This window comes from Dendrobates tinctorius, unplaced genomic scaffold (genome assembly GCF_039654945.1).
Source record: "Dendrobates tinctorius isolate UK_male_01 unplaced genomic scaffold, ASM3965494v1 ptg000020l, whole genome shotgun sequence".
NCBI classification, from domain to species: domain Eukaryota; kingdom Metazoa; phylum Chordata; class Amphibia; order Anura; family Dendrobatidae; genus Dendrobates; species Dendrobates tinctorius.
The window spans coordinates 16,972,420-16,991,896 of record NW_027361688.1 but is presented as its reverse complement, the minus strand read 5'-3'; the positions used below and the strand labels follow the sequence as shown (position 1 = coordinate 16,991,896).

General features: G+C 41.0%; 1 protein-coding gene across 1 annotated transcript in view; it reads left to right on the top strand.

Annotated features, from left to right (window-relative positions):
- Nucleotides 1–19,477, top strand: part of CCND2 (cyclin D2) — a 574,109-nt gene that overhangs the window by 314,921 nt on the left and 239,711 nt on the right. Inside the window, exon 4 of the mRNA XM_073567801.1 lies at nucleotides 3,830–5,522. Coding sequence (XP_073423902.1) covers nucleotides 5,424–5,522 — 99 coding nt within the window. The 5' untranslated portion in view covers nucleotides 3,830–5,423. The remainder of the gene's footprint in view (nucleotides 1–3,829; nucleotides 5,523–19,477) is intronic.

Here is a 19,477-nt window from a genome sequence, read left to right as displayed (position 1 = left end):
CCAACTTAATGGCCATAAGAATGAATGTGCACCTATTAGCCGGACAGGCTGACCATACGACAGATGCCAGGGAAAAGAGGTATCAGAAATATTGGATTTCGTTCACTCTCTATGGAACTCCTGGAGTATGTCGGGTTCTCGGCAGTCCTATAGTGAATGAATGAAGCAAAAGTGACCACCCTCATCCACCGCTCCATTAAAACAAGGGACTGTTGACTAGAGAGATGAATCGATTCAATTCAAATAAAATGTGTCTTATTTTTTTAGGAATTAGCTGAACCCGGTAAATTTGAATACTTCACACGAATCATCTACAGTGGCCACTGCCATTTTACACTTTGCAAAAGATTGTATAAGTCAGAGAGGTCTTACGTGATGTTAGGCGAGGCCACATGAGCTTCTCCATAACGTATTCAAGCTATCGCATCACGTAGTGTAGCACAGCCAATTATGAGGGATTTTCATAACCTGTAAAAAAGCAGAGGCAGGGAATGCAGCAGCCATTATACGGTGAATCTGGATAGTGAGAGACGTCACAGCTCTGCCACAGAGATAGGGAAAGAAAGCCATAAAACACTGGAGGCACTGTACAAATAGTGCGTGACAGCACAGCGACAAAGTGTACTGATGTGCGAGGAAAACAGAATAGTACAGATTTAAAGGGAATCGGTTAGTAGATTTTAGCTCCTAAACTACTTACATCCACATGTAGCTCTCTCAAAGAAAAATGCAGCAATGGTCAGTCCGTTCATCCCATTACTGATAAATTAGTATTTTAATTGATATGCAAATGAGGTTAAAGAGCTATGGCAGATCTGAAGCCTATGTCACTCCAGATCTAATCTCATCTCAACATTGTATACTACTTCTTTACTGATTGCTCTTTTGCATGAAGTCTTACAGCATAGAGGCTGTCAGTCAAGCAGAAGGAGATGACGCTGGGTGGGAAATAGATCTGAAGTGACAGAGGCTTCAGATCTACAGCCTCATTTACATATCAATTGAAATGCTGATTTCTTAGTAACGGAGGAACGAACTGGCCATATAAAGGTATTGCTGAATTTGTCTTCAAAAGAGCCACATGTTCGTAAAAAGAGTATGGGAGTGAAATCCTGTTGACAGATTCTCTTTAATTGATAGAGAGAGAGATAGGAGAGTCACTGTATTAGTGTGGCAGGAGAGTCACTGTGTCTGTGAGGAAGGACCAGGGAGTGACACATAGTTGGCAGCTGCTGCTTTCTTGATCAAGGTAGGTATAGTTCAATTCATCCACACATACATCATTTCAGGACACATGGAGGTTTGCCATTCTTAGCAAATCGATTCACTACAAATTAAATTTCCGTGGCAAAATTTGTCGAAATTGGCAAATTTCAAAAGATTTACTCATCACTGCTCTTGACCCATGTTCTCGTGATTGTTGGAGTTCCAACATGGGGACCCTCACCGATTTTATCCTATGGATAGGTGATAACTTGTAATCTTGGTTCCACCACTTTTAAGTGAGTATGTTCAATGATTCTTTGAGCCAGTCTGTGGATTTAATAGGAGAAAACTGGAAGACAGTAAAGAAAAATAGAGTCTTACCCGGATAGAGGATAAGAGAATGGTAGGGGCAGGGATGTGTGCCACAACACTAAAGAAAGCTCAGTAGAACGGCTGCTGCAGATCCAGGATACGTGCAATAGACGGGAAAACCATGGAGGATGGAACATTTTGTTTTATTAGTCAACGCGTTTCACAAACTTCTTCATCATCATTGATCGTTTTGAAGAAGTCTTTGAACTTTGAAACGAGTTGACTAATAAAAGTGCAAATTTCAACGCATCGACTCCTGGATCTCCAGTTTCACCATATGGTGTCTTCGGCATGATTTTTCCTTCTATGCTATGGATTTCGACATATTGAAATAATGACCCATCCGACCTTGCTCTCCGAGACCTTTTTCGTCTTTACCTTTTGTAAAAGGATTGAAGCATTAAACGTGGTTGTCCTAACATGGCCGACCATGGAGACACCCATTGATCCGGAGAATAGGGTTAGAACGTGGCAGTGGCCACCCATTTTTTCTGTAGTGCTTTTGGAGTTGGCCAAGTAGTGGTCCCAGTGATGAGCAAGTTATCACCTATCCTGAACATACAGTAGGGTAAAGTGCCAAATTGGGACAACCCTTTCGAATCACATATTTTGGTTAAATAGAGTATTTAATTTATTTTTCTAATTCCTGATGGTTCATAACAGGACAAACAGTTGACCCTCTGCTGGGAAAGTTTAGCGCTTGGAATCTCCTTCATTTTTCTAATATGTGGAAGTCACATACTTTTAGGAACTTATTATAATCAAGGCTATTAAAAGCCGGTTGACAGGCTGCATACTGTACAGTCAATATATGAGTTATTTCTGTTTGTTGTGTAGGAACTAGATGGGAAAACTGTCATGTACTTGGCACCAGGCATGAGAGTTCCTCGCGACATACAAGACTTTGTCATTGCTTAAATGTTTATGCGGCTCGACGTAGGGAAAGAAGACGGTGTAAATACTAAATGAGAGCATGCTGCCAGCCTTTATGTCCCTTTGCCCGACTTTGGCTTTTGCAATGAATGTTTGCTGGTCCGTAGTTTGGGGAGATAACCTTGGTACAACCCTCCTAATTTAGCAACTGGAGGAGGGAGGGGGGGAAGAAATGGTGGGAAATAATCGCATTTTTTTCTGGTTCTAAAATTATTCCACTGGCGCTGTGCTTCTTTTTTTCCCATGGTAAATCACATTCTAATTACAAATAATCCAATATTAGTCCTTTTGCAGCTCAACATATGACACTCGACAGGGATATCTACGACTCTCCATTTAACCCCATATTGACTCATTGGTATATTTTTTGAACATGCCTTGTAGGATGTCTTCCGTCATCCCTAAAACCCAAATTAAGCCACCTATAAAGGCATATTTGGGGCATAGCCCCTATAAAAGTCATGTCTGTATTATAGACTATATAACTACTTTCTACATAAAAGTGTTTATTAACTATGTAAATTAGAGTCTTCGGTCCACCGTTACACCCCCTATGTTTGAGACCTCCACCTTTCCCGTTACCTTGATTAACAGCACTCGCTGGTCTAGAGCAAGCACTCTCTGATCTGGATTCCTCGATTTGCACGTACGCATTGACGCTGCAGGAGCCCAGTAAGCGTGCACTTAGTGTCAGAGCAAGAGCGCTCTCAGCCTTCTCTCCTGTCTGCAGCGGTCGCTCGCTGCAGACAGGATCACACAGTAGCGAGCGGCCAATGCAGATGCACTGACGCTGTTTGCACAGATGGGGGAGTAAAGATCCAGAAATTGAGTTCAGACCTCATTCTGTCTGGTCAAACAATTGCTGTCAATCAAGCTAAGGGGCAGTGCAGAGGCTGCTGATTTAGGGGGTGAAACAGGGCACTGATCCTTTGGCCACGTCAAGGGTGCGCCAAGGCCTCCTCACCTGCCTATGTAATAAAGCAGAACAGAGACAGGTTTTTCTCTAAATACTTCTAATATCATGTTTACTAGTGGAAAAAAAACGAGACTCACATTTGCAAATATCAACATGATCACATGAAATGTACCCATTATAATCAATGATAATGATTATTTATTAATAATTTATTTTGTGTGCCAACCTTGACCCAACTTAACCCAACCTTAACCATAACTCTATCCTAAGACACAAAACTAATGCACCAACCCTAACCCTTACCTAATATGCGAACCATAGCCTTGACCTAATGCACCAGCCATAACTCTGAGCTAAGGCACCAACTTTAATTTAATTTTATTGTTTATTTTTTATCTACAGGACCATGTTCATTATTGAGTTCCAAGTGATGAAGCCCTAAATCTTAAAGCCATGTTTTGAATTACCTCTGCTACTGACTGAAGTGTACTGATCACCACGTGTTAAGAAGCTTCTCTCCTACCGACTGAGGTGTACTGCTCATCATTTGCCTAGAAGCTCCTCTGTTACTGAATGAAGTCTACTGATCACCATGTGTTTAGAAGCTCCTCAGCTACTGCTGAGGTCTACTGCTCATAATTTGCCTAGAAGCTCCTCTGCTACTGACTGAAGTTTACTGATCACCATGTGTTTAGAAGCTCCTCATCTACTGGTGTACTGCTCATAATTTGCCTAGAAGCTCCTCTGCTACTGAATGAAGTCTACTGATCACCATGTGTTTAGAAGCTCCTCATCTACTGGTGTACTGCTCATAATTTGCCTAGAAGCTCCTCTGCTACTGAATGAAGTCTACTGATCACCATGTGTTTAGAAGCTCCTCAGCTACTGCTGAGGTCTACTGCTCATAATTTGCCTAGAAGCTCCTCTGCTACTGACTGAAGTCTACTGATCACCATGCGTTTAGAAGCTCCTCATCTACTGGTGTACTGCTCATAATTTGCCTAGAAGCTCCTCTGCTACTGAATGAAGTCTACTGATCACCATGTGTTTAGAAGCTCCTCAGCTACTGACTGAGGTCTACTGCTCATAATTTGCCTAGAAGCTCCTCTGCTACTGACTGAAGTCTACTGATCACCATGTGTTTAGAAGCTCCTCATCTACTGGTGTACTGCTCATAATTTGCCTAGAAGCTCCTCTGCTACTGACTGAAGTCTACTGATCACCTTGTGTTTAAATGCTCCTCATCTACTGGTGTACTGCTCATAATTTGCCTAGAAGCTCCTCTGCTACTGAATGAAGTCTACTGAACACAATGTGTTTAGAAGCTCCTCATCTACTGGTGTACTGCTCATAATTTGCCTAGAAGCTCCTCTGCTACTGAATGAAGTCTACTGATCACCATGTGTTTAGAAGCTCCTCAGCTACTGACTGAGGTCTACTGCTCATAATTTGCCTAGAAGTTCCTCTACTACTGACTGAGGTCTTCTGCACACCATGTGTTTAGAAGCTTCTCAGCTACTAACCAAGGTGTACTGCTCATCATTTGCTTCGAAGCTCTTCTGATACTGAATGCGGTCTACTGATCACGACATGTGTAGAAGCTCCTCTGTTAAGGACCAAAGTGTACTGCTCACCATTTGCCCACAAGCTCCTCTGCTATTGAATGATGTTATTGATCACCATGTGTTGAGAAGTTCCTCGGTTATTGACCAAGGTGTACTGCTCACCATGTGTTTATAAGCTCCTCTGCTAATGACTGAGGTGTACTGCTGACCATATGCCTGGAAGCTCCTCTGTTACTCAATGAGGTCTACTGAACACCACGTATTTAGAAGCACCTCTGCTACTGACTGAGGTCTACTGATCACCACAACAGAACCCTGTTTCATCCTACCAATTTCCCACAGTCAAAAACCATCTTGGAGGAGCTACTTTCTTTGGGATAAGCAAAGTCTTTTACTTCATATTGATATCATACATCACTATCATCTATGAAATGGCAAATTTGTACAGTACAATTGGGAATCCAAGTTTTCATCACATGATCTTCAAATGTATGGTACTCCTAGCTGGAAATGGACTATTTCTTCTACATGTAAGTACCTCCTATAAGTGTAAAAATCTTGTGAGATTATGAATTTATCTGCTCATTGAATTATATAAAAAAGGCAACCCCCCTCAAAAAAATATAAAAAAGTATTCACTTTACCAACTCAAACAAAACCCCTTTGTTCTGAGTTTTTCACGTGGTGTCTAAAGTGTACCAGTTGTATCAGGTCACTATTAAGAATAATCTTTTGTGTGTATGTATATGAGGAATAACACTATTTCTGGCCATTATAAGACCTGTATCCTGCACTTTTCCTCAGTTTTCCCCTCTTCCGACTCAATATCTAATTTTCAGTTGTCTCTGAGCTAACAGGTGGAGAACTCTATGATGTCTCCCATACACAGGACACACAGATATAATGGATTCATGCTCCCCTGTCTCTGTATAGCCCATGCTCAGAAGTAAGAAAAGCGTCAAGGAAGTTTTAAAGCATTACTGAGCAGTGTAGCTGTGAATCCAGCTCTTGGGGTGAGATAAAACACTTACTAAGAAGCAAATGCACCATCTATTTGCCTCCCTCTCTCTACTGCTTCAATAGACTTCAGTAGGGTTTTGTAATCTGGTATGTAATCAGTTTTTAAGAGTGGATGATGAGTTTGTGAGTCAGTGGAGAGAGAAGTGAGAATAGAAATATATCCTATGAGAAAAACGTATTTCAGAATGTTGTATATTTTGCTTACGCTATTTGTTGCACAGAGTTTTGTAAAACGATAGAGACTTAATTGGTGTAAGGAGCAATCTGCTTGAGTCCGGCTGCCAGATGGCGCGGCGTTATACTACCATATTGCCACATGGCGTCAATAGGTTCCCATAGATGCTTATAAAGCAAGCTTAATGGCTAGATACTGGCCTTCACTGACCAATTACATCTCATCATGTACTATCCAGACCAGACACTTTGAGGTTATATTTTTGGTTGCACATTGTTCCCCACATGGCATTTTTCCAACTATGTGCTGACAGATATTGATAGATATTTGCAGAGAGTCGCGTTACAAACCTGGAATAACCTTGAAAGGGTATTCATCCCTAACGTGTTCTCCCTTAAGTCAGGAAATTCTTGCAAATATTTATTTTACAGGATGACTATCCCCGTCACCTTCCTCTTACTTGCCACATCTGCATGTAATAGAAGGATATTACTGGTCACAGCGGAGCACTCTGATTGTATCCGTGAAGTTTTCCAAGGAAGCAGCCTCATGATAAACTGTTTGGGAAAAAAAGAATCCATCTTTCCCCAGAGAATTATTAAATAATTCATTGTCAGTTTATTCTTTTTTTTTAGTATGTACTAAAAAAAAATGTCCGATGACATACGCTAGAGGTAGCCCATTAGTGGGTGGTGCTAACATACAAAAGAATTCAGACTGTTAATTCTCTAGGAACCCGTGGCTCATCAATATTCATCTAGATCAACTGTTTCTGGAACATATCGGATTCTTTTGTGTTCGTGTATTGCTCTTGGGTAAATAGCTAACATAGATGGATGGCAGTTTAAGTTCTTTAATTTTAGGATAGACCAAAAATAGGGCGGGGAGGAAGGGTGCTTGGGGCAGAATAATTATGGGTTTCAGGTGTCTAGGGTGCAGTACATGACGAACTGCAAATATTGGGGCCTAGTGGTGACACAAACAAGTAAATTTTATTCTGATGTCAATGCAGTGTTCAATTGACCTATCAGAAAACAGGTATGCCTGATAACAAGGCCCAGATATAATAAGGTTCAGAAGTAGAGACGGTATTACAAAAAAATCATGGTATCAATATTGTATTTGTTACATGCTCACCTGGTGAGGTCTGGGTGGGTGGCACTGATGCAGGGCCGGACTGGCCACCTGGCAATTCTGACAAGTGCCAGAAGGCCCTGTCTGTTCGTGGACCGCCTTTGTTTGCTAACAGAATCAGCGTTCTCAAAACACCCATACTGTTAAGAGTTGTAATGAAGCACAAAGTTGCTGACTCCGTCACTTATCACAGCAGGCCATAGGTATCATTAGAAATATTGGTCTTGTAGTAAATCTTGCTTTCCTCTATCCAGGGTAATATTAGTAATATATCCCATCTGGTACTTGGGGGCATGGACAGCATGGACTGGGCCTATGTGAGTTCAAATGCCATGGCTGAATTTCAGTCCCAGTCCGCACCTGCATGGATGGAAGGTGATTACGTAGCAAAGTTGTTCTTGACGGATGACACAAGAATTAGGGAGAACCAGGGAATGCAGGATGATAGACAAATAAGTGGAGCAGGTAGCACAGAAGAAGCAGTGCTGGGTGTTCGCATATAGACTAGAACAGTGACTGTATAGGATACTGGTATCGTCTAGAAGGGCAATGGTTAATCATAGGAATAACAAAGAGAAGTAAATTCCGTCTGGTATCTTACAGAAGGAGATTGGTGAATAACAGGATTAATATAGAAGCAAATGCAGTCTGGTATCTTCAAGCAAGGCAGTGGTTAACCACAGGAATGAGAAAAAGTGAAAATGCAGTCTGGTGTCTTCCAGGACGGCAATGGTGAATCACGGGAATAACCGAGAAGTAAATGCAATTTGGTATCTTCTAGAAAGGCAATGGTGAATCACAGAAATAACAAAGAAGTAAATGCATTCTGGAACCTTTCAGCAGGGAAGAGATTAATAGCAGCATTGTATACATACTTATGGCAGTGGAGTATAGGGTAAACTGGTGACTTGCTTGAAGAGATGTGTTAAATTGATTGCAGGAGAGGTGCAAAAATAGTTGCGAGGAGTTGATACCTTGCTTGCAGAGAGGTAGATGTGGACTTTCACTAGTGTTCCAAACTGAGCTTGAAAATAACACTGGTTGTAGCATGGAAGTCAGAAGTAGAAGAGTAGATGATAGACATCTGACTGGAGCTGATCCAAGTGAAGTAGTAACTGTGTACAATTGTACGTAATGTTCAAGCACCTGGTCTCGGCCTGATTTGGACTAGAAGTCCAAAGATGATGATGTCTGAGGAGTTTGCCAAGGTACTTGAGAAACCTAACGTGGACTACTGCAAAGTCGTTGGTGGCAAAGTCAGGGGAGTAACATTATTGGCGTAAATACAATGCAATTATTATTCTCTTTGGATAGTGATTGGGTTATTGAATAATAGATGCATGGTCATCAACTGTCATGGTGTTTTTGAGGTGCACATGACATGAGCAAGTCAGTGATTTGATATAGGGATCGATTTAAAAATCTGAGTCAAGTATAACACCGTGACAGACAGTGCTGCTTGGAAGTTCTAGTAGAACCCACAGAAATGGAAATATCAGGTATAGTCAAAGCTCTAGTCAAAGAACCTTCTGTCCAGGGCAACGATCATGCATATGTACGAATGTTCACCCATCAATATTTGATGAAGTTCTAGTAGAACAACCCACAGAAATTGAAATATCAGGTATAGATAGGTTAGTAGAAGAAGGAAACACAAAAAGTAAAGTTTTGGAAAGACTATAGGTATAAGGGAGATTACCACTTTTGACTTATAATCTGTCCTCACCAGCTCTAGTTAAAGGACCATTTGTCCAGGGCAATGATCATGCGTACATACGAAGGTTCACCTATCAATATTTGTCGATCACATTAAAAAAAATTATCGGTCATAAGCGGATTTTTTCATGTAAACAGGGACGTGCTGCCAACAACAATGCACTTGAGTGGAAACGAAAGATCAACTGAGCGATCGCGATGATTTGACTAGTAAAAGCAATCGAGCACCGATTGACTTCCCGTATGTATCATCAATCTGCACTCCTCGCAGTCCACTTTAGCGATCCTAACCCTACAAAAGTTATCATGGCGATGACCCAACTTTAATTTTTTTTCTATGTAAATGTTACCAAATTTCACTCAACATATGTGTAAAAATCTCACGGAGCCGCCTTGGAAGCGGCGGATTTAACCGCTTTAGAACATTCCCTTTGTAAATACGACAAACCACTATATTTCTCTTAATCGCAAAAGAAAACTTTTCTGGCGGGGGATTTGCTTGTCATACCCAGCTTAAATAAAGAGTTATATGATCACCTATAGCATATATAAGGAGCTTCCAACACGCCTTTCATCAACTTGGAGCTGAAACCCTTCTTCCTCTAAACCAGTGTGGTCTGTATAATACACACAAGGAATTGGCTTGAATTAGCCAGGAATGCAAAGGTTAGACAGAGGGCACAAATTGAAGTTTTGTCAAAATGTTGTAGTAAATGATGCCTCTGGGAGATTTTCTTAAGGAATAAATGTGATCTGGGAAGGCTTTATATTTTAAGAGTAAAGTATGCCAAAGCTCAAATCAAATTTTTTATTTTATTTTTTGTCACTTAATATTTTTACATTTTATTTTTATTTATAATTCTATTCCATTTTTTTCTTTTTACTTTTCTTTTATTCTTTTACTTTTTCTTTTTTTTTTCCTTTTTGAATTGATTTTTTGTTAATTTAATTTAGTTTAATGTCCAAAAGTAATTTTTTGTCACCATCAGTTTGTCAGTGAGTGATGAGCCCACCCATTACCTTGAGGATACATATTGTGTTCTTTTTTCACTTCATTTTTTATTTGGTTATTTGAAAAAAGGTAGTATAGGATGAAAAAAGGTTAAAAAGAAATTACCAAAAATAATTTTTTTCCTATTTGTGGGTATATTATTACATACATATTTGACTGGGTTGCTCAGAGATGGCAGCATTTGTACATCATTTGTATCGTTTGCAATTGTTTTCTTTAGGAAATAATAAAAAAAATTATTATTGTTAGGTACTTCATTGGTAAACAAAAAATATATTTTTTTAGCCAGTATTGGCTTTTTAGTGGTGAATGAGGCATCCACAGGGAATCCACTTGAGAAGATTTTTTTTTTTTATTCAGTGCTTTTTAATCTTTTATTTTACTATTTTTTAACCTTTTTTTTAGTTTATTTAAAGCATTTATATTTTTCATCTAAAATTAGTTTGGGTTCAGCTAATTAGACTTACAATGATTTAAAAAATATATATATATTGGGTAAGAATTATATATTCCTGTATATAAAAATATATTTTTACCTTTCTTGATTAGCCTAGGGAAAATGTTTGTTTCATTTGTATCGTTTATTGTGCATTTTTTAATGAATCAAAACATTTTGCTTCTTTCAATATAGGTAAAGAAAATGGTGGTTTTATTTTGGGGGGGCAATCTTGTTAGAGTAAGAATGGATTTAATGTGTGATGAGGGGTGTGCCTAAAGAAACTGATGAGGGGTGTGCCTAAAGAAACTGATGATGGGTGTACCTAAAGAAACTGATGCAGGGTATGCCTAAAGAATAATAATAATACATTTTATTTCTATAGCACCGACATATTCTGCAGCACTTTACATTTCAGAGGGATAAAGAAAGTGATGAGGGGTATGTATAAAGAAACTGATGAGGAGTGTGCCTAAAGAAACTGATGAGGAGTGTGCCTAAAGAAACTGATGATAGGTATGCCTAAAGAAACTGATGAAGGGTGTGCCTAAAGAAACTGATGAGGGGTGTGCCTACAGAAACTGATGAGGGGTGTGCCTAAAGAAACTGATGAGGTGTATGCCTAAAGAAACTGATGAGGGGTGTGCCTAAAGAAACTGATGAGGAGTGTGCCTAAAGAAACTGATGATAGGTATGCCTAAAGAAACTGATGAAGGGTGTGCCTAAAGAAACTGATGAGGGGTGTGCCTACAGAAACTGATGAGGGGTGTGCCTAAAGAAACTGATGAGGTGTATGCCTAAAGAAACTGATGAGGGGTGTGCCTAAAGAAACTGATGAAGGGTGTACCTATACAACTGGTGAGAAGTGTTCCTAAAGAAACTGATGAGGGGTGTGACTAAAGAAATTGATGATGGGTGTGCCTAAAGAAATTGATGATGGGTGGACCTAAAGAAACCGATGAAGGGTATGCCTAAAGAAACTGATGAGTGGTGTACTTAAAGAAACTGATGAGGGGTGTGCCTAAAGAAACTGATGAGGGGTGTGCTTATACAACTGGTGAGGAGTGTGCCTAAAGAAACTGATGAGGGGTGTGCCTAAAGAAACTGATGAGGGGTGTGCCTAAAGAAACTACTGAGGGGTATACCTGAAGAAACTGATGTGTTTATGCCTAAAGAGATGGATGAGGGTTGTGCATAAAGAAACTGGTGTGGGGTGTGCCTAATGATTCAGATGAGGGGTGCGTCTAAAGAAAATGATGAGGGGTGTGCCTAAAGAAATGGATGAGTGATGTGCCTAAAGGAACATGCGTGGCGTGCCTAAAGAAACTGACGTACAGAGTAGAGTGTCTTTTACTTATTATGCAGCTACAAATTCTACTATTTGCAGTTATGTAGGAACCGACTAAATTTATTTATGGAACGCCTACATTCATGAAGGGTATAAATATACAAACACTCCAGGAAGCCTTGGGAGATTGTTGGAAATCGCATGCCTGTATGTTTCTTCGGTTCTCCTCGAATATAAACAAAATCCCAAAAACTTCTAAGTTGGATTTAAGACCACTTTAATAGTCTCCATTTACTACTCTGGGACGATGGAAGGTGTCCATAAGGCATCCACGTGAGGACACCATAATGTATAAAAAAACCTCTTGAAAGTAAAAAGTACATGGTGACATCAATTTTGGTAGCGGCCAGGAAAACAGCCAACCAAGTGTTTACCAGTAGTGTTGGTACCATGTAGTGTTACTTATCTACTACTGAAACTAAGCAGACCCCCAACGATTTGACATTCATGACTTATCCTAAGAAAAGGTCTTCCATTTCCAAGTAGTGGACAACCCCTTCAAGTCCAGACCGAAGAGGGGCCACTGTTAAAGAATGTCTCTCCATTTTGATCTGTGGAGAAGAGCCTGAGTGGCGGACCCCCTATGCTTGATTTATTTATGGTATTTATTTATTTTATTTTTTTATTCCTTGCTAATTTCCAAGCGTGATAGTTCACAGATCTGAAAATGTATCCACAAATTGTTTTCCGATGCTTCACATGAAAATGCAAAAAAAATAAAAAAATCGCTGGACCAAAATGTATTAGTGCTTAATACAGAATAGGTGACTATTTCAAGAAGAAACTGTCAAATTGCAAGTTTGCAACCATCATTTTGCAACTTGTCATGAGTGACCATCTTTCTTACCTCTTCCTTCCCTGTTCTGGATTTCACAATAGCTTTACATACGTGCCTGAAAAAAATGGTACCGTAAATTAGCTAGCAAAAAATTGTTATTCAGAATATCTAGATTTTGTGTAAGAAAAGGTGTAGGGGTGGGGGCGCTGTTGCATTAAGATCTTTGGAAAACATTTCAATTCAGTTGTGGTTATTTTTTCTTTAAGAAGCCTCCTACTCTGCACTCATTACCTGTATTAATTGCACCTGTTTGAACACGTTACCTGTATAAAAGACACCTGTCCACAAACTCAATTACACTCCACCCTCTCCACCATGGCCAAGATCAAAGAGCTGTCTAAGGACACCAGGGACAAAATTGTAGACCTGCAGAAGGTTGGGATGGGCTACAGGACAATAGGCGAGAAAGCAACCGATTTTCCTCTATCTAGGGCTCCATACAAGATCTTGCCTCGTGGGGTAAGGATGATTCTGAAAAATGTCAGGAATCAGCCCAGAACTACATCGGAGGACCTGGTCAATGACCTGAAGAGAGCTGCGATCACAGTCTCAGATATTATCGTTAGTAACACACTATGTCGTCATGGATTAAAATCCTGCAGGGCACACAAGGTCCCCCTGCTCACGCCAGCACATGTCCAGGCCCATTCGAAGTTCACCATTGATAATTTGGTTGATCCAGAGGAGGCATGGGAGGTCAGATGAGACCAAAATAGAACTTTTGGCATCACCTCCACTCACCGTGTTTGGATGAAGAGTGCGTGCAACTCCAAGAACACCGTCCCAACCATGAAGCATGGTGGGGGAAACATCATACTTTGGGAGTGCTTTTCTGCAAAGGAGACAGGACGACGGCACCTTTGGGGAAGGATGGGGTCATGTATAACGAGATTTTGGCCAACAACCTCTTTCCCTCAGTAAAAGGAATGGAGATGGGTCGTGGCTGGGTCTTCCAACATGACAATGACCAAAAACAAATAGCCAGTGGCTCCATGAGAATCATCTCAAGGTCCTGGAGTGGCCTAGCCAGTCTCCAGACGTGAATCCAATAGAAAATCTTTGGAGGCAGCTGAGACTCAATGTTGCCCAGCGACAGCCCCAAAACTTGAAAGATCTGGAGAAGATCTGTATGAAGGAGGGGGCCAAAATCCCTGCTGCAGAGTGTGCAAACCTGGTCAAGAACTACAGGAAATGTCTGACCTCTGTAATTGCAAACAAAGGTTTCTGTACCAAATATTAAGTTCTGCTTTTCTATTGTATCAAATACTTGTTTCAGGCAATAATATCCAAATTAATTATGTAAAAATCATACAATGCGATTTTCTGGATTTTTTTAAAGATTCTGTCTCTCGCAGGTGAAGTGTAACTACGATAAAAATCAGAGACCTCTCTATTCTTTGTAGGTGGGAAAACTTGCAGAATTGGCAGCGTATCAACTACTTATTTTCCTCACTGTAACTGCTCTGTCTGCATCCCTATAATGGCAATTACACTGCTTTTCGTGAGCATATATATATATATATATATATATTCATGGAGCCTAGCAGAAAAGGACGACTCGTGGCCAATATTACATTTAAAGGTAATTTTCTGATTGCTTTCCCGTCTCTCTTAAACGGCTCACACACAAATCCGAGTACACAGTCAGCCTTGTGGTGTTACTTAAAAATTCGGCATTTCTCATCTCAAGCCAAACAAATATTCTTAATTAGAGGGGATAGCTTAAAGATGCCTGGCCTGCAATCAACCTCCGGGTGCATCATGGGAAGACAAGTCATTTTGCTGTGAAAAGGCCGTAGGAAGGGAAATCACAATGAGCTGATGGTTTGCAGACACCGACATTCGATGCTTTCTCATCTCCTGAGACTAAATAACTGCAAATCATTTCCCTCCCCGGTAGAAAACACCTCAGGTTTTAATTGTGTGTTTACATTTCAGCATACAGACATCCTATCATATAGTATAATGCAGTCCACCACCCAGTCACTACATGATAAACCAGGGAAGATTTGCATCCATTTATCTCCATTGTAATCTATTCTGTGTAAATTGTGCTCCGGTAGCCGCTCATGAGTTCTCTGTGTGGTCTTTAGGATATACCAGCTCTGAAATACAACCTGAAGTTAACAACCTAATGAAAAATTCAATTAAAGGGGAACTGTCACTGGCCATAAGTTTGTATATTTTTTTACCTGGTGTAAATGCCGCTGTTCTCCTGAATCCGGCGTTATTTTTCTTTTATTCCTGCTCCTCTCCGTTCCTGAGATATGGCCTCCTCTTTCCTGTGAATTCATCAACTCTTGTTACCAAAGTGGGCGTGGTGCTGTAGAGGACGCCCACAAATAAGAGATGAGGGCCACGCCTACTTTGATAAAATCCTAGTTTTACATACAGAGGAGATGGAGGCCATATCTTAGGAACGGAGAGGCGCAGAAACAAAATAAAAACATCGCCGGACTCAGGAGAACAGAGGCATTTACACCAAGTTAAAAAAATGAAACATTGAAGTCGTAAAAGAAGGGAAATTTTACTTAAGATGCTCGTACACATTAAGAAAAATTTGGACAAACTTGACAATTTCAGCAGGAATGACTGACGGTCCTATGTATATGGAGGTGTGCCATCTCTCCTTGACATCTGCCATTCGAGATTATGAGATTTCAGAATGACAAATCATGGGACATAAGCCATATCTAGTGGCAGCCTAGCACCTAATTCGCATTTTAATAAAAACCTTCCATCCCTACGGTTTCAGTGGGACCAACCAACTAATGTGTATTAGGGTCTGTCAACGCTCCCTTTACAGATAACGTTGGGGATAAGTAGGTACTAATCTTGATATGGTTTACTGGCAATGGGATGGGTTGCTCGACTTATTCCTCTTTATAAATCTGGAATCCATATGAATTCAGTGGGCAATTCACCCACCATTTAATGTGTATGAGGGTCTGCAAACTCTCCCTCAACAAATGATGATGGTGCAGGTTGAAATTATAGTCACCTGTATGACCTCTACTGTACTCCTCTAAACTGTTGCCACAACCCTTCAAACTGCTGCTGTTCCGTCACCATACAGCACCATACAGCTGCAGCACTCCTCCATACTGCTGCTGAACCCCCACTGTACTCCTCCATACTACTGTCAGGCATCCACCATACTCCTCCATACTGCTATGTTACTCCTCTATACAGCTGCAGCACTCCTCCATACTGCTGCTGGACCCCAACTGTACACCTCCATACTACAATCAGGCATCCATGATACTCTTTCTTACTGCTATGCTACTCCTCCATACCGCTGCTTGACCTTAGTCGTGCTATATCATACAGCTGCCATACTCTTCCATACTGCTGCTGGACACTCACAGCTCTACTCCATACTACTGTCGAATATACACCATATTCCTTCATACCCCCACAGTACTCCTCCTTGCTGCTGTCAGAAATCCACTATACCCCTCCATACTGCTATGTTACTCCTTCATACTGCTGCTGGACCCCCACCATACTCCTCCATACTACCATCAGACATCCACCATACTCCATACTGCTGCTCAACCCCTACCGTACTCCTCCCTACTACCGTCAGACATCCACCATACTCCTCCATACTGCTATGTTACTGTTGCTGGACCTTAGCCGTGCTATACCATACAGCTGCCATACTCCTCCATACTGCTGCTGTACCCCAACTGTACTCCTCCATACTACCATCAGACATCCACCATACTCCTCCATACTGCTGCTGGACCTTAGCCGTGCTATACCATACAGCTGCCATACTGCTGCTGTAGCCATGCCATACTCCTCCATACTACCTTCGGGCATCTACCATACTCCTCCATATTGCCATGTTACTCCTCCATGCTGCTGCTGGACCTGCTCCGCCGTGCAATACCATACAGCTGCCATACTCTTCCATACTGCTGCTGGACTCCCACCGTTCTACTCCATACTACTGTCGAGTATCCACCATATTCCTCCATACTGCTACGAAACTCCTCCATACTGCTATGTTACTGTTGCTGGACCTTAGCCGTGCTATACCATACAGCTGCCATACTCCTCCATACTGCTGCTGTACCCCAACCGTACTCCTCCATACTAACTACTACTACTGGACCTCCGGTGTGCTATACCATACTCCTCCATACTGCTGCTGGACCCCCACTGTACTCCTCCATACTGCTGTTAAAAATCCACCGTAATCCTCCATACTGCTTCTGAACTCCCGCCGTACACCTCCATACTACAGTTAGATACCCACCATACTCCTCCATACTGCCACTGAACCCCCACCGTACTCCTTCATAATACTGTTGGATGTCCACCATATTCCTGCTACAAAACTCCTCCATACTGCTGCTGGACCTTCATCGTTCTCCTCCATACTACTGTCAGAAATCGACCATACTCCTCCATACTGCTATGAGGTACAATACTCCTCTATACCACTGATAGACCTCCACTGTAATAATCGGTACTGCTGTCGGATATCCACCTTACTCCTGCATACTGCTTCTGAAACTCCACCATACACCTCCATACTACTTCTGCTATGACGTACGATACTGCTCTAAACCTCCGAGGATGCAACAGTGAAACGTGCGTCGGGGCACTTGCGCTTCGGTGGGTCTTCATTATGGGTAAGAACATGTGATGTTATTGCTTGTTTAAGCTTTTTGAGGCTACTTAGTGGTCATTTCCCCCTATTCATGACTATTGTGTGGGTACAGTGGGGTGTTGTTATATATGTGGCCAATACATTTTGCCTTGCATTATACAAATCACGCAATGCTCTTTCCCTTTGTGACGTGTGGCGATACCTCCGGACATGTATTGTTATTGATGCATTGATATATTATGCACTATGCACCTTAATATTGGATGGTATTTGCCCTTACATGCCTGGGGTTTCTCCATTAGTTCACATTTGATGCCCTCCATTGCTTTCCATGGTTATATTGCTGCCCGCCTGTTCTTTTAAAGTATTAATTGATTTTTAATATTGGACTTACGGTAATTTTATTATGCACATGTGTTGTTGGTATTTAATTTTGACAATTTGCAATTTTCAGAAGTTGTCTTTGTGGATTAATATATAAAATCTTGTGTTATTTCTTGATCATTGTCAGGATATTAAAACTTTCTATGGTTCGCATGTATTTCCAATGATTTTTGAGAGCATCCTTGTAGTAAAATGATGTATTTTGCATTTCATTGGTTCCTATATGTTTTTACAATATGGCTATACACATGCATTGCGTTGTGAAACATCGTCTATGTATTGGTGACCATAAAGTACACCTAAGATAGCTGTTGGACGATTTAGTCACTTGGCCAAACATGCATGTGTTGTCAGAGACGCCTCTAACTGCAGTTGATCTCACAAAAGTAAATGTATAGAATGATCGTACAAAAGTCTAGCCTCAATAAACTTAGGAGAATCCCTTTTTGTTACGAAAGTCCCTCAATTGAAAGCGAATCACAAGGTGCCCAACTACTGAGATCCTAAGTGATTGGCTATAGGGATCTGTCACCAAGTGTTAAGATTTTCTTGCAGTGCCACCTCTGGTAAAATGAGGAATTACAAGGTTTTTGTTTAATCCCCGAGAACAAGTGATGCTGTACTCTTAAATTTGACCTCCTTGAGAATCTAAAAGGGTCACACGTTGCTATCACAAATGGACAAGGCAGAGAACGAAAAAGTATCAAGGAAACCAATACTGCCATGATGCGTGATATGTAAGGGGCCCCAGAATTTCATGTTACACCTGTCAATAGCTTTCGTATACATACTCCGAGTTATTTTACCCGTTTTATCAGCATAATCTTCACAATCTTGGGTTCTATGAGAAAAACTCATTTTCCCTTTGTATCTTCGTTTTCTCATACTTTTAGAATTCATTCAAAAATGAGCCTGAGGGAAAAAGTCTTGAAAGAGAAAGAAGTGAAACGTGAGATAAGATTATACCAGAGAGGGAGAAGGAGAGACAGGTGGTAACTCTGGGACCAGGTCTATTAAATGGAGAGTGCTGCTTGTGATTTTCTCACGTCTGTTGCCTGCGAGATATGGTTCTTCTGCCGGCCTCATGACATATCTCACATCGTACAGACAGCTGGCAGACGCTTGGGACATTATTCAGTGACAAGTGAGAAATTATTTTTTTTTTTGTGGGAGATGTTTATGAGAGTTTTAAGACGTCCGTATAAAATCACCATGACTGTACCACATAATGGATAAGCTGACCAAGACGTTGGTTGGTGCCCTGTGGAGGGCGGCCTTTTCTTGGCGTCTACACTTCACCATATGGTCTACTGTCATACAAAATCAAAAACACTAAACAGTCCCTTACATTATGGTAACCAATGAATTGTGCCATAGGATCGGTGCTGGGCCCCCCTCCGATTCTTAGAATGAGGCTCTACTGTCCTACTGGGTGGTGGTCTCAGAGGTGGGATCTGCCAGCACGTTGTCACCTATTTTGTGGTCACCAATTACTATTACAATTTGTGGTGATCACACGCCTTGGATAGCAGATAGAGAGGAGCGAATAAATTTGAGTGGAATTGAATTCTACTCGAATTTTCAAAAAATCAGCATTCGACAAAATGTGTTTTTTTGGCATTCGTTTAAGCATGGATTCGGCAAAATAGAAGCATTTTTTCATTAAAAGGTTGGAAAACATAAAAAAATCCTTATACTCCCCTCACTTCTCACCTCTCTGGCCACTCCACTTCGCACTGCCACCCGTCCAACCCTCGTCATATTTTTTGATCGATGAGAAGAATGCTGAAATCCCGGG